The sequence below is a fragment of the Artibeus jamaicensis genome, unplaced genomic scaffold, assembly GCF_021234435.1.
Source record: "Artibeus jamaicensis isolate MK-2021 breed Jamaican fruit bat unplaced genomic scaffold, CSHL_Jam_final contig_787, whole genome shotgun sequence".
Lineage (NCBI taxonomy): Eukaryota > Metazoa > Chordata > Mammalia > Chiroptera > Phyllostomidae > Artibeus > Artibeus jamaicensis.
The window spans coordinates 2,891,259-2,906,649 of NW_026521972.1; the positions used below are offsets into that span (position 1 = coordinate 2,891,259).

General features: G+C 34.4%; 1 protein-coding gene across 1 annotated transcript in view; it reads right to left on the bottom strand.

Moving 5' to 3' along the window:
* Positions 1-15,153, bottom strand: part of SEMA3A (semaphorin 3A) — a 198,337-nt gene extending 183,184 nt beyond the window's left edge. Inside the window, exon 1 of the mRNA XM_037129059.2 lies at positions 14,874-15,153. Coding sequence (XP_036984954.2) covers positions 14,874-14,985 — 112 coding nt within the window. The 5' untranslated portion in view covers positions 14,986-15,153. The remainder of the gene's footprint in view (positions 1-14,873) is intronic.
* Between the last annotated feature and the right edge of the window lie 238 nt (positions 15,154-15,391).

Below are 15,391 nucleotides of genomic sequence, written 5' to 3' on the forward strand. Positions count from 1 at the left end.
AGACAAAAGCCCCTTTAAGTTACTCTCAACATGTTCTTCATTCTATTTACTAGCTGTAGACTGCAAGTTTATTTTCTTCAGTGACTGCATATCCTCTTTCCTGCAAATGGGCTATTTGTGATCACAGGTGGTTCATAGAATTGGTCAGAACAACTCAGACTTTATATCTACAAAGTTTCATTTAGACATGGGGACATATTAAATAGGAATATTGTGTTAATTCCTATGTGGATTCAATACTCCTTAAGTTGTCATGAAGGATGTTGTGTCTTCATGAACCAAGTCATAACAAAATAATATTCAAGGCAACCATTACACCATTTGAGAGGATATGATGTAACTAAAGGAGCAAATAAAACTAGTCATTTCCTGGTTATTTTTACTGAATATTGAATGACTGACTTTGGCTCATGTTGAAAACATGAATTAAAACTTACACCATCTGAGATGCAGGCAAGCCTTTCCTAATAAAACAGGTGCTTCCTTGCTCAGCCTAGCTCTGTAAGTATTCATAGCAGAAGACCCAAATATCAGGTCTTCTTCAATGCCCATCATTAGCTTTATGTAAACACACAGATTCCAAAGAAATTACACTTAAAACTGTGTCAATCAATAGGTCAGTATCGAAGCATTTAACTTCACTAGAAGGCCTAATGTGAGACTTAGCAATTTGTCATCAATTGTTGACTGGCAACGTTAGCGTTCCACAAAGCCTTTTTATATGCTCACTGACTAGCTGAATCTGACAAAATTCACTTTTTTAAACATTCACATTATTGCCAGTCTTGAAAGAAGCATATTACAAATACAATTGTATTTTCTTTGTATTATTCATATAATATTTAAGTAATAACTAGAGAACACACACATGTAGACTCACTCCAAATGAGCAAAACACAGAAATCTAGAATCTATGCAATTATTAATTGGCCTCAAGTAATTAGTAGTTAATGAATACCTTACATATAGTAAGCATTAACTAGGCACATTAAATATCTACTGTCACTAGCCTGATAATAGCTATGATAAGGTAGCTATTCTTCTACATTAGATAAGAGCAACCTGAGGCTAATAAAACTAATAATATTCTCAAATCCTTATACCTAGAAGGTTCTGGAGGCATTTCAATGCTTTCTTCACCATGTTAAAATTATTTTATTCTCATAAAATTTTTGATCCAGTAGTTAAACTAGAAAAAAACATTAATTTTCAGTAGGCCAACAAGCAAGTACTTTACCACTGTAAACAATAGCATGACTTAATATTTAATAACACTAAATAATGATAATGTATATTATCAACATATTTATTTTAGCTAAATATGTGCTATCATTTGACTCATTCTAAGAATATGAAATGTTATTACTTAGAAAAGGCAATAAATCCGGCTGTTAGATGGGGCACACCAGAGACATTTAGCCATTACCTCTATCTATAAAGAAAATAAATTGTTTGAAAAAGATGGTGTAATATGTACAGTTGGGAGTCCATTTGGGAGAGTGTGGCCCTTAGTGCGTTATGTGTGGTACAGCTTAATACTATAGACTGAGAGCTCTACTAAAGAAGCAAATTGCTGGAGCATCACTAATTTCACTTCCTTACATGACATCTGCTTAAAATAGACTGAACATATTCTTTTGAAATTAGTGTGCTGATGTTTACACAGTTGTAGACAGAAATCCTGTCATATAGTAGACAGTTTTCTCTAATTTGAGAGCTAAAGAACACAGCCAATCAGATAAGTATTAATCTCATTCCTGATGAAACAACATTGAATAAAACAGACACTGATTTTGCCTTGCTCAGTGATTTTATTCATGGAAGAAAAAAAAAACCCTTTTTTTAGTCACTTGGTCTCACATTGTTGTTATGCTAAAAATCTTTCTTAAAAAGCTGTCTGCATTAGGAGGTTGAATGATAGGCAGAGGATGTCTGCTCCGTTAGTGCAAAGGGGACCTTAATTTTATTCTGAATAGGCACCTTGGGAAGCAAAAGAGGGTTGAGACTCTATTGAACATGAGAAACAAGAGACTCCATGGCCGCAGGCCAGCGTGTGAGAGCCTAACAGGGAGTGGGGTGTTGGGAGTAGCTGCTCCGTTTGAGCAGTGCTTCCAATTATGTCTGAGTAGAATCAAGTGCAAAGAGTGAATCTTCGCACGCCAGCCCGGGGGTGGCGGGGGGAGGGTCCATCAAAAGAATGATGGACCCAGATAATATAGTGAGCTGAAAAACAAAACAAAACAAGTCATCCTTGATATCTCACTCTGTTCAAATAGAACCATTGTGATAGAGTAACATTGGTGGGCTAGTCCTCAGAAGTTCTAAATACACAGTCTGTCATAAATCTAAGAACATAAGAAGAAAGTAGTATGTAACAAAAATATTTTTAGGTGGAGAGCTGCATCTTGACATTTAATTGTTAGGTTTTAAAAATTTATAGGAAAGCATAGATAACTGCAGTTTTTCTTAAATATGATTTACATTTTTCTGGACATGTGAAAATATATTGCTCTAAGTGAAAGAAGCATAAGCTACGTGCACACATATGAAGTCTTTGTACCCCAGGAGAACAGGTCCTTATGTGAGGCCCAATCTGAGCTGTAGTCACTTGTTTCAAATCTTGTTCATCATCTCAGGTGATGACTCAGTAACTCAGAACTGAAGGCCAACACCCAGATTTCTGGATTCCTAAAGCATTACTTTGCACATACCACTCATTTATGAACTTTTAAAAAATTACCTATTCAAATTTAGAGTTTGAATGCTGTAAACTCTGCTTCAAAATTCTCTACCATTTGTCCATATATAAACTGCAGCCTTAAAGGGTTTTTATTCCCATCAACTATTTCACTACTCTGTTTTAAAAATCTTTCAATTAATCTGGGGCATGTGTGTTCTTACTTCTCTGTGTTAGGTCTCTCACCTGGAATAATTATCTGCCATCTCCTCACTTATTCCTTCAACTACATTGTGCAAAAAGTATTTAGTGGGACCTTATTATGCACAAAACTCTGTACTTGACTGAGAATATAGGATGAATAAAGAACAGGTGTGACCTCGAAAACTGAGAAACTGTCTTCTCTCCTTCCAATGTTTAAGTCTCTTCAGGACAGTTGCCATATTATGTTTTATACCTCTGAGCCTCTTCAAAAGCCTTGTAAAGGAGACACTCTAGTCTAATGCTTATGGAATAGCATCAGTAGGCAACTGAGAAGGTGGGAGGCTATGCACATGGAAAGGAAAGTACACAGGTGTGATCTGGAGAACAGCTGTGTTGGAGTACTGGTGGGGTGCCGCAAGGTGAAGAGAGGTTCACTTTCCCATTACTATCACCAGTTGTGGCACATTCCTAGTTGCAGAAAGTTAAAAACCATTGTTCTTGAATTCTTCAGATCCTTCTTATGCACGAGCATTTACCAAATCTGCTTTTTCTATGCACTCAATGTATTTCATCTCCAACCTTTCTCTTTAATTTCTATTATCATGATCCTTAATTAATATCCTCATATCTGAATAACTACAGGGCCTCCAAATAGTTCTCTTTATGCCTTAGACTCCTCTAGAACAACCATTCTTATAGGTTGAACTACAGAGTCTGGAATTTAACCAGTAAGGATTAAAAATTAGAAAAAGGCATAATTTGATTTGAAGCTCAGAAAGAACTGTAGACAATAATGAAGGAAAGAAGAAAGAATGATTATAGGTGGCTGTTGCCATAATAGGGCAAGTAAGGACAAAGGCTTGCCTTAACCTGGAAGAGAGAATAAAACACATTGGAGGAATAGACTCATGGCAACATGAGGCAGAATCCACAGGACATCTACTTAGATACAGGTAGGCCAGCGGGGGAAGAAGTAAAGATGCTGCTGACCTGGACAGGTGGAGTAAAATGACATTCCCTGACACTCTCCTTAAGGAACAGAGACAAGTTTGTAGAGAGGACAATGAGTTCAGGAGTTTTCTGTGAGAAATCCAAGTATAGATATACCGTGGCCTTTGCCATGTGGAAGACATACTTGCAAAAGTCCCCAGCTGGCTTAGCAACTGGTCCCCAGACCTTGTAGCATCTGGGAGAGTAATTTTGCAGGTAGGGCAAATGGAGAAGAGCCCCCTGGGTAACACTAGCACAGAATTTCCAGTTCTGTGGGCCTTCTGCTACTCTTCCCTTCCCCATCATTTGGGCAACATTTCTACATCTCGAAGGTCAAGGAAACGAATTTGTCCTTTAACCAACATATTTCATAGATGTAAAGCTGAGGTATTGGACTAACTGAGAGAACCACGCTCTCTGTATCTGGCACAATGTCTAGTTTAGATCATTAGATGCATTTGTGTATAAAAGGGATATTGAGTGACATTTTCAAGGGGCAAGATTATCTAATTTTAAAAGTTGTCATCTGCTAAAAATAAAAATTACTGACCTCTTCCCAATAAAGACATAAAGGCTTTTGATTTTTGAGGCCTAGAAACTTTTTTTATGCCACAAGAGAAGAATAAATGGGATTTGGTTTTCAAAAGGAGAGCCTTAAATGATATTTATTTAGATAGGACAAGAAGAATGAGTTCAAGGAAAGGGGGTGGGGTGAGGGTAGGGAGTGAAAGGGAGGGTGATCAGGATGAGTTAAATAAAAAAAGTGTGTGTATATATATATGTGTGTGTTTGTGTATATATATATACTTATGTATATACATATACATACATATATATATTTCAAATTTGGAAAGATGGGAGGCTATTTTGTTTGGGGAGATTTGTATCCAGCTCACAAGCTGCACTCTGGAGGTGGAAGGACTGGAGGGTAGAAACACTGAGTGCATTTCTGTGGAGGCAATGACATTATGCATGTGGCTTAGAGCCAAAATGCTAAGAAGGCTCCATAGAAGGGTTGCTGAAATGAGCCTCTTGGCAACTTCCTAGAGTCCAGTGCCCAAAAGAGAGCAGAGAAATCAGTTAGACAGCAGGACTGCAGAGCAGAAGATGTTCAGGGAATGTCAACTATTAAAGGACAGAAGATCACAGACAATCCTAGACATGACATGAATCAAAGAGAGAGAACCTCTCCTCAAGACATTTTGATTCATCCTGTGCTCCAGTGACTGGCATTTCATTTTCCATAATTCCCAATTAAATATAATATGATTTAGAAAAATAGTGACTGAATGTAACTTTTCTTGTATTTGTTACACACACAAGTACTGAATATAAACTCAGTGATTTATGTAGCTCTTCCTCTAGCATATACAATTCTAGAGGTACAAGGGATTACATTAATATGACCAAATTCTAGAGGTGACTTTTTGAAGTTTGCATTGAAAAATTCCACAGCTCTACAATTTTGTCTAATATATTACAAAGTGTTACAAGATTTTAGTAGCCTGTTTGTTCTGAAACTGATTTATTTTTAAGTGAGCCAGAGAAACATCCTGAGTGATAAAGTGCTAAGTGAATGAAAATCTATGCAGTATATAACTTTGTAGTTAAAGACATGTGGTATACAACAAGAATGCATAGATAAAGAGACATTTTAATATCTATTTTCATCAGGTAGATGTCATAGGTGTCTATATTAAAATAAATATTATTTATGAAATAGTGACGTTTTCTTCACAACTTGTTCATAGGTTAAATGAACAATAATAAAGTAAAGAAATATGGGAATTAGCTAGGAAAACAAGAAGAGCCAATATACTTTATGACCTCAAAGAACTATAGTCAGTGTTTTTCAACATTGGATAATCAAATTCAGCATTCTTCTCCCTTCTTCCATTGGTTAGAAAGAAGCTTGGCCAGTGTATTTTATAGACAAATCCCAAAGAAGATACAGATAAGCCCAATGACCACGGTGGAAAAGTCCTTACAAGCATGTACCACTTGTCACTCCTGATCTCATTTTTAGTCAAACCTATCCAAGTGCATGTTAACTCCATAATGCTCCCAGCCTGATATGCTGCAGCTTTAATTTGACCTTGTTAAAGACAGATTTGTTTCCACATTGCATTTGAATACAGAAAAGAATTTTATGCCTATATTGCTATTTAAACTATATAAAGTGTATAGTTTTCATAAAAAGAAAAAAGAACATATTACAAAGAAATAGTTTTTTGATAGTGATAATCGTCACTCTTCTCTACTTCTCTGCCTTCTTACATTCTTCTTGTCTTTGAAGGTTCACCTTCCTTGTACCCTATGTTCAAAAGCCCTCTGAAATCTTTAGGTAGATGTGTTACTGCTGTTCTCAGACACCCAACTATATTCACTTTATTACCCAAAAACCTACTTGTTCCAGAAGAAATCCACAACATACCTCATGCAGGTTTGTGTGTTTGTACATGTGTGTCTTAAACATAGAATACAAGTAAAAAATACGTATTAATTATAATGATTGAATGTGTAAAAAATTAAAATTTGAATAGCTGAAGAAAACCTAGATTCATTTAAACTAATTTTTATAAAATGATCACAGCAGAATTTATGCTCTTAAAACTTCAAATTTAAAGATGAAAACTTAAGATTTCTAATGCATGATGATAAGATTCACAACTACTTGGACAGTTTAAATTCTTTTCTTTATCCTCGCCTGAGGACATTTTTTTTTTCATTGCTTTTATAGAGAGAAGAAAGGGAAGAGAGAGAGAAAGAGAAAGATCTGTGTGAGAGAGAAACATTGATTGGTTGTCTACCAAAAGCCCTCGCTGTAGGTATGTGCCCTGACTGGGACTGAAATCACAATCTTTCAGTTCACTGGATGGTGTTCCAGCCAACTGAACCACACAGACCGGGGCTGGGCAGTTTGAATTTGACCTCAGGAATAAACCACTTTGTTTTGGCTTTTCCCAAATATATTCTTTAAGGGTTGGGGGTAGGCTTTTTTTTTTAATAGCCCTTAATAGCTACGACTTGTGTACCACAGTACTCTTGCCTGCTATTCTTTCCTGTTAACACTTCCACTTTGTCACAAGACTAACGTATATTTTATAAGACACTAACATTAAACACTGTAAATTAATTCTACATCAATTATAGACTTATAAATGCACTAAAGAAATTAACCTCTTATGTGCCCCCATCCTCTTAATTATATAAAACTGGGATCTTAAATAAAGAACTCGAAGTGTATTTTGAATATTCACACTTCAGTAATGACCTCTGCAGCTATTTTCTATCACATCTATTCTCCTGGGTAAGTGGGGGCTTGGAAACAAGGGCTGAAGAGAAAAGTGAGTGGCGTTCCTGGGCCGTAGAGCACAAAGCCAGGGGAAGAAGAGGCTGACTTGAAAATGAAAAGTGAGAAGGCAATGAACAACTGCTGCTATCAATAAGCAGAATCAAGGATAAGAAACAAGGAAGGTTCTGCATTACTCGATCTTAGCAAGCTGTCAGAGAGCAAAGCCAGGATTGTCCCAAAAGTGTGGACAATGAAATCTAGGCAATTTAACATTTAAATGATTGTGCTCTCAACTTTGGAAAGATTGATTTGTTTTACACAAAGGTTCAGATACAATGAGACTGATGATGAGAAATTTTATCTTTAGCCACATTTGGTTTATAATAGCCATGCTTACTTTCTTTTCTGGCTGTGTATACTGAGATGCAGTGATAAGGAATATCAGGGTATTCCTCCAAAAGTGGGGAGCAATTCCTCAACCTTGTTCCCCAAGTCTTTCGAGAGGTATGTGTTATTACATATTCTCCACCTTTACTTGCAGACAAACAAAGATGACCCAGATATTTTCTGATTCAATCCCAGAATAGGCTTGATTCAGAGGAGACATTGTGGAGATACCACCACTCTCAGACGCTTTGTGCACTCCAAAATGCTTCTCTGATATGCCCCTACCCTAACATCTAAGCGCTGAGTTTACTTTCTCTACAATTCACTTTGTGTATTATAAATTTGCATTATTTTTATATTCAGTCATAATCAGGTATATATTGTGTTTAAAAAACAAGGTGTGTCACATAAAGTACAAATGTACGCAACAATAAGGGACTTCATCTAGCCATTGAGAATATAATGATGACAAATAATGCAGATTGGCCTTGAGAACCTCACAATCTGGTACAAAACAAGATAATCCACATAAGTAGTTTTACAGACTGAAGAAGTCATTTGATGTATTCAATAGAACTAAGCTTCAGTTAGCTGGCAGATGCAGACTCAAGTGTGTGATGTATTTCTTTCCTCATGACATGTTTGTGACTGAAGCAGCAAATTAAGTTACTGTAAAGTTTGGACAAGGTTGTTTCCCATGCCCGGTCTCTCCAAGCAAAGGGAAGCTGGAAATGCAGGTTTAACGACTCATTCAGGAGCTGACAAGACTTCCTAAATTTGTGGTCCCTTTAAGTTTTTCCCAAAGCTTGTAGAAAATAGTAAGACCAATTAATTTTTCATATATATCAACAGTATTCTACTTTTGCTTATCTTTATTCCCTAATTCAAGTATAAATTGTATATTTTCTTATCCTGGGTTTGATGGAGTCCAGCTTTGTTACTGTTTAGAAATAGTGTACGAATTCCTTACTTTACTGATGTTTATGTCTCGGTAATAAAAAAATCCCAGGAACTTGGGACATTTGTGTCAGATAGAATTTATTGATTCTTCCATATGTTTAATTATAAAAATAATTTAAAACAACCTACAGACCTAAAGGTGTTATTCTTTTAAAAATATATCAAGTGTAATTTTCTAAACATTATTTTGCCTTCTCGACTAGCTACTCCCCAATTATAAATGATAGCAATCACATGCCACAGCCATGCTGGCTGATTCCTGATAACCACCCTGAATGACTGTGGCTTAAGAAAAAAGTTATATACATATGAATGTATATGAAATATTACTGTATATTTCATACACACAAAACTGTCTTTTAGCATTCTGATTGTTTAGTGACTACTGTTCCACCCATTATTTTGTTTTCCATTTTATAGATCTATCTCACATGGGAAGTCTAAGTAAAAGTACTTTATTTATTTTTTACTTATAACCATTTACTTAATCAAGGTCAAACTGTACCAATAAAGGTATGTGAAGAGCATATCAAAAGCTTTAGCAAATTTTACTTTAACTAATATTACTTAAACTTCTGTTTGGGGCATGTTACACCCCCTGACTTATACCAGTTTTTCAAAGTTTGGCTCCAAGCATGACCCTGTGTATTTATTCTAGCCACCTGCCCATTTCCAAACTAATGTCACAAATTGCTAGTGCCACCTATTAGTGGAAGTGTAGTACTGCACATCAAATGATAATGCCTTTAAATAGCACCTAAGAAGTCACGAGGGGTAAAAATCCATCCCAAGACTCACACTTGCTCTAATTTATGTCTACAGCTGTTGGTCTTTTAAAACTAAGTTTTCACTACAAGCGCTACACTTAGGTACTGTCATGAGTCTTGGAGATTTTTACCTAAAAATTTACATTAATGAATCACTTATCATAAAAATTTTTTCCATAATGTTTTGATAAGCATGATGTTTCAATCAATTAATATGTGACTTTCCATGATATATCAGGACTTTTTCAGTGACTGTTGTTAGGTAATGGTTAGTCAAAAATTTATTTCAGTACTGATTCCTCTGGAAGATTTTAGAGAACTTCAAGTATAAATGCTATTTAAAACAGCCCCGACTTTACATTTCAAAATTCTCCCAAAGATGCAAAGGTGTGATGTTCTGAGCTGTGGAACTGTGATCTGTAGCTGGGCCACTGAAGTTTAAATGAGAAGAATTAGGATAAGAACCTCTCCATATAATTCTGTATAACTCACTTAAAGTTCATGATAACTTAATGTCAGTTAGAGTGCACATCTGAAATACAGTTATATAGTCATACTAAACATAGACAGATTATGCTCTGCCACCAAAAGTTTAATTTTAATTTTGTTACTAGGAACAGATGAAACTACATTAATTAATTATAATTAAATTTATTCCTGAAAGATCCTTTATTGCACTAAGTCTTAAATATGGAATTTAAATATAATTGACCAAACACCACAAAATATTTGTTACATATATTGTTTGATTTATGTGTGATAATTGAAAACAACAAAACAGAGAGAAATTAGTTATCACTGATCTATTCATCCACTTAGTTGTGCACACCCCAGTGTTTTACATCACTGACAGGAGTGCAGTTTTAGAAATAATTATATGAAGAGAAATAACAATATAAAAAGTTAGAATTGAAAAGAGTGATCTCTTCCATTTTTTCAGATTTACTTAAGCTAGTAATGACTGAATATCATTATCAGAAGTAGGTGGGTTAGAGACTTACACAGAATGGTTTTGTGGTCTCTGTTATTTTCCTACTTGCTAAAGTCTACACTGTATAAATTAATATTTCAAAGACCAGTCTGGTTGGCACCTTGAAACAGAGAAGCCACAAACTGGAGACTTTCACCAGCCCTCATTTGATCTGACCAGCATTGAATCACCAGATGTGTGATTGAGTATTTCCTTTTCTTTTATTAAAAAAATATTTTGCCAGGATATAAAGGGTGGGGCAAAAGTATGCTTACTGTTGTTCATATGGAAAATAATATAATAATTAATAAATAATAATAAAAAATAAACTATTTCATGTACTCAGAACTGTAAACCTACTTTTGCCCCACCCTGTACTTGGAGAAAAATGAGTAAAAATTCTAGTTATCAGTGTCCTTAAATAGAAGACTTCAGAATCAAAATATGATTTTTAAGTTAATAAAATTTGAGAAGAAAAGGCCATGTTGTATAAGAATCAGCAAGTGAGAGAACTGATGCCAAATATGAAGTGATATTTTGATAAAAGTTATTGCAAAGAACTGATAATTTCTTTGCTCTTGCTGTATAGTATACATACATATACTCTACAAACATATACTATACTATATAGACTATATACTATATACACATTATAGTATGAAACATATACTATACACACATCGTATACTTATATGTACTATATGTATGTATATACATATACTATATATATTCTCCTACACATTTCTTTTAACTATGAGGAGATTTTCAGTATAAGGCAAATTTTATTCCACATCATTATGTAAATACTTGAGATACCCACTAAAACTTTCCATGGGACTTGAAAGAAGATGTGTATGTGTGTGTATATATTAAATATATATATACATACACACATATATATACATATATATATACATGCACACACACATGCGTATATATATATATAAAGTAGGGATACTATTTTAAATCAATAAAATTTTATTTGTAATGCATTTATTATAATTCATAACCTATATATTGCCAGGATTACTTTACTCAGCTATAAAATATTAAGATAAAGTTTTGTTAGTTATATATTTACATATTCATGTATTCATATATATATTGTGTGAATATGTATGCTTTGGTTGAAGTAAAGTATATCTCTGAAGAGTCAACAAGTATAATAAATAATAAAGTAAATACTTATTCATATTAATAAAATTTTAAAGTGATCTTAATACACTGAGCAATGACAAATCAAAAAGCTTCTGCAAATTCTACTTCATAATTTTTAATTTAATATTATCTTCTAGTCTCAGAAGACATCTATGACAATTTTGATTTAACCAATAATCTTATTCTTAAAAAAATAAAGCATTTGACTCTTAGAAAAGTAGCTTTAGAGAGTATGAAAAGAAAGCCTTCATACTGTCTGCCACTTTTTAAGTGCTGTTTACTAGGTCCTCCCTATGAAGGTAGAGTTAGTGCATTGATTTAACCTTTGGATCCACACGGTCACCACTCAGACTTGCATGTGTCTTTGATTTCTCCTAAAACTGAAGCACACCATGTCCTGGAAAAGCTCATTACACTGAGTGATGGAACATTTGTCATTTGTTTAAAACCCCAAACCTAATTTATTTCCTTGTGATTTCCATTGCCTTTTTTCTGAAGTCTTCATAGTACCACACATTCCAAAGGGCAGATTACATGATATTCTAGCATTTCATGAGAAAAGTGAAATTTGGCTAGTTTTATAGGGAAAGTAAACTGTTATGCACCATTTTGAAAAAGAAGCATTTTAACATTTAGTTATATTACATATATTTAAGGAAAGCAAAAGTATCTCTGAATGATATTTCTTGAGGATAATTTGTACGTGACTGCTGAGATTTACAGAGTTCTCACATTTGCTACCCCCACAAGGGTTCTAAATCAGACTGGTTCAGAGAAAAAGCCAGCATACCCCATTTTTCTAATATTATCACTTCTCCAGATGGTCCTCAAACATCTATTCAATTCCTTTTTCCTAGAAAGTAAAGAGGTACCTATTAGATATCTATGTACATCCACTACAAAAGCTGCCTTCTTGTTCTTCTTTTTCTTTCTCATTTAACACATCAAATCTCTTTTATCCCCTACCAGAAAGTAAGCATAGTGATTGCCTAAAACTTTGTCTTGGCAACCTGAGCAAAGAGAGAGTTAATGGTGGATCTTTGAAAACAGTGGCCATGGGAAATCAGGGTTGGCAGGGATTTAACTCTTCGTGAATCATGCTGGAATATTTTTAAGGGTAATGCAGTGCAAGTTTTAACTGTGTTTGACATCTAATTAAGGAGGTAAAAGAAGCAGCTAAAAAAATGTCTACTTTAGTTTAGAAACAAAGTATTGATAATCACCAACCAGGCCTTTGCTTTGGCAAAACAAGTGTACAAACATGGAGAGACAAAAAGGAAATGACAGCCCAGTGAAATACCAGGAAAAATTGCTTGGGCCATTCCTTTTCTTTTTCTTACTGTTGCTCACTCCACAGTTTCTTTTACCAAATGGCCAAGCTCTACGTATATCGATGGCACTGTCATATAGCTGTAGGGCAGTTTTTGATCAAAAGGAAAGCAAAGATTATTATAATGGGTGCCATTGCTAAAATGAGCTCATAAAGATAGTGTCAACTATATACACCTTGTTAATATAGACAGCTTACTTCGTCAGACAAGTTTAAAGCATACAAACATTTAAAAAAGGCCATTCTAATTAAATGCTATCCTTTTAATATGTAGAAAGAATTAATGCCTCCTCCATAAAGGAGAGCAATATGCTACCAGGGAAATAAAATTCTTGCAAAATAAATAAGGATAATTCCCCATTCTTATTAATTTTACAATTTATTTAGCACTTTAGACAAGCAACTGCAATTGTCATAGATTTCATGTTTCAAACTTACTTTAAAATTATAGCCACTCACATTCCATCTTCAAGAAGTAAAGTTGTGTGCCAAACTTACTTATAAGGAATATAAACTTGCATAAAGTGGACCATCAGCCTAAGAATTATTTGATGACATCCTCAAAGAGTGAAAATAGCAAAAACTGGTGAAAACACAGATGCCATAATATCATATGCTATAAGTAATTTAAAGACAGTTACTAAATAGAGACATAATAGAGACTCAATTAAATATTTAACAAAATCTACATAATTTTTTATATTTCCAGTGAGCACAATTGCAATGCTGTTTGTTCATGTTTAAAATTCATTTCCACTTTAATAATCAAGAACATATTCTGACAAAAAGAAATATATTTTCCAATTCAGTGTATTTTTATCTAACAAGAATTAAACCCAAATAATCACATTTAATAGGTGTCTTAATTTTCTAATCCAAAGTGTGAAAATTACATCTCTCTTTCCTATCTGTGGTCCTCATTCACACTAGAGTATTCAGGGAGATTATTCCCATTGTGTGAAAATTAAAGAAGCTGTCTTCTGGCATAAGAACAATGTACAGTATGCAGATACCTCTACAGGATAGTTTTAATACATTCCTTTTATGTTAGAGGTTAAAAATGGAATATAATTGTAGCTTCTCATAGCCCCACCCCCTATTCTAGAAATCTGAGGATCATAAGCAACACCTTAGAGAGTAAAACTACTTGACTTAAAATAGTTTAATATTAAATGCCATTTTACTAATACCTCAGCTGTATAAATATTTTCTTCCACTAAAAGTCATATCTATAATTTTGGAATCCAAGTTTGCATTATTTTATATATCTATATGTAAAAATGTATCTAAACAAATATGGGGTTTCTTTAAAACCCTCATTAAGAAACATTAAGTATACACATTAAAACATAAAGTATACACATTAAACTATAACCAAATCTAGTACTAGCAACAATGTGATAAATCTTTTTTTTAAATGTATACTTTTTTACAAAAGAAGTTCACACAACTAGTTCTATAACTAGGAAGTAATGTGTCTTCACTTCTCATTGAGGTACATATGGAATTAAAATAATATTATATTTCAAAGGCTTTTGCTTTATACCAATTAACCAAATACACAGTCTTTTTTGTACAATCATAACACACTGTAAAAAAAATCTAGTCTGTTCTATCCAGTTTATATTCTCTTGGCAAACCACGATCTACTGCTTATGTTAAGCATCTGATTGTCAGATTTGAACAAACTGAATATTCATGAAGATGATTAACCATTTCGTGTCTAAAACTAAGAAAATGCAATTTATCATAATTATTATAGGTGAAGCATGCACATTTTACAAAGAGACCATTTTGCAATAGTAGTTTTACAAATATTTTAAAACTAGGATCAGAAAAAATTAACAGAACATATGATCACATATACAGATCAGCATTTACCGGGCATTCAGCCCCTCTCTGCAAATGTGATTAAATGTTCTTTGTTTGCATTTAAATTGTCATATCAAACAGCAGACATGCTTTTATGAAAAAGTGCTGAAATCATCTCAGAAAGACACACACAGTGATATAGGTTCCCTGGGTTAAACCAAAGGTTTTATGGTTTGGGTTGGGAGGGAGTTCAAGAGATGGAAAGGGGGGTGGGGGGGGATCACAAAGCTAGCCCAATAAAAGAAAAAAGAATACAGATTTACCTTTGTAGGATAATTTCAGCCTTGGCACATTGTTCTTCCCATTTTGATAGTTCGCTCTTGCTGTAAGTAATACTCCCCAGAAAAGACAGGCAATCTTAGTGAAGCAGCCCATGCTGCAGACGCTGTAGGTCCCTATGCTGCTTCAGGCTTCCCTCCTGTATTGTGCGGCCAGAGAAGTTCAAACAATCTGAAAACTGGAGGTAACAGGTGATTTAGGTCAGTTTCATTCATAAATGCAGACAATCAAGACTTCACCGCAACACTAACACCTCTTCTTCTGTAACAGTCACTGAAGCACAGAAACTTCAAAACCTCCAAAAAAAAAAAAAAAAAAAAAGCGAGGCAGGCACCGGATAATGAGGCACAACTGTTGTGTGGAAAGAAAAAAAATTAACAAGAGCTGCTGCAGTAGTGCTTAAGAAGCAGTTTCTTTTATCTAGGCTCCTCTGATAGCCGGTGGGGACTCTAATCCTGCTCCCTGCTTCATTCGGCTCCGGGGAAGCAGAATGAAAGGGAAA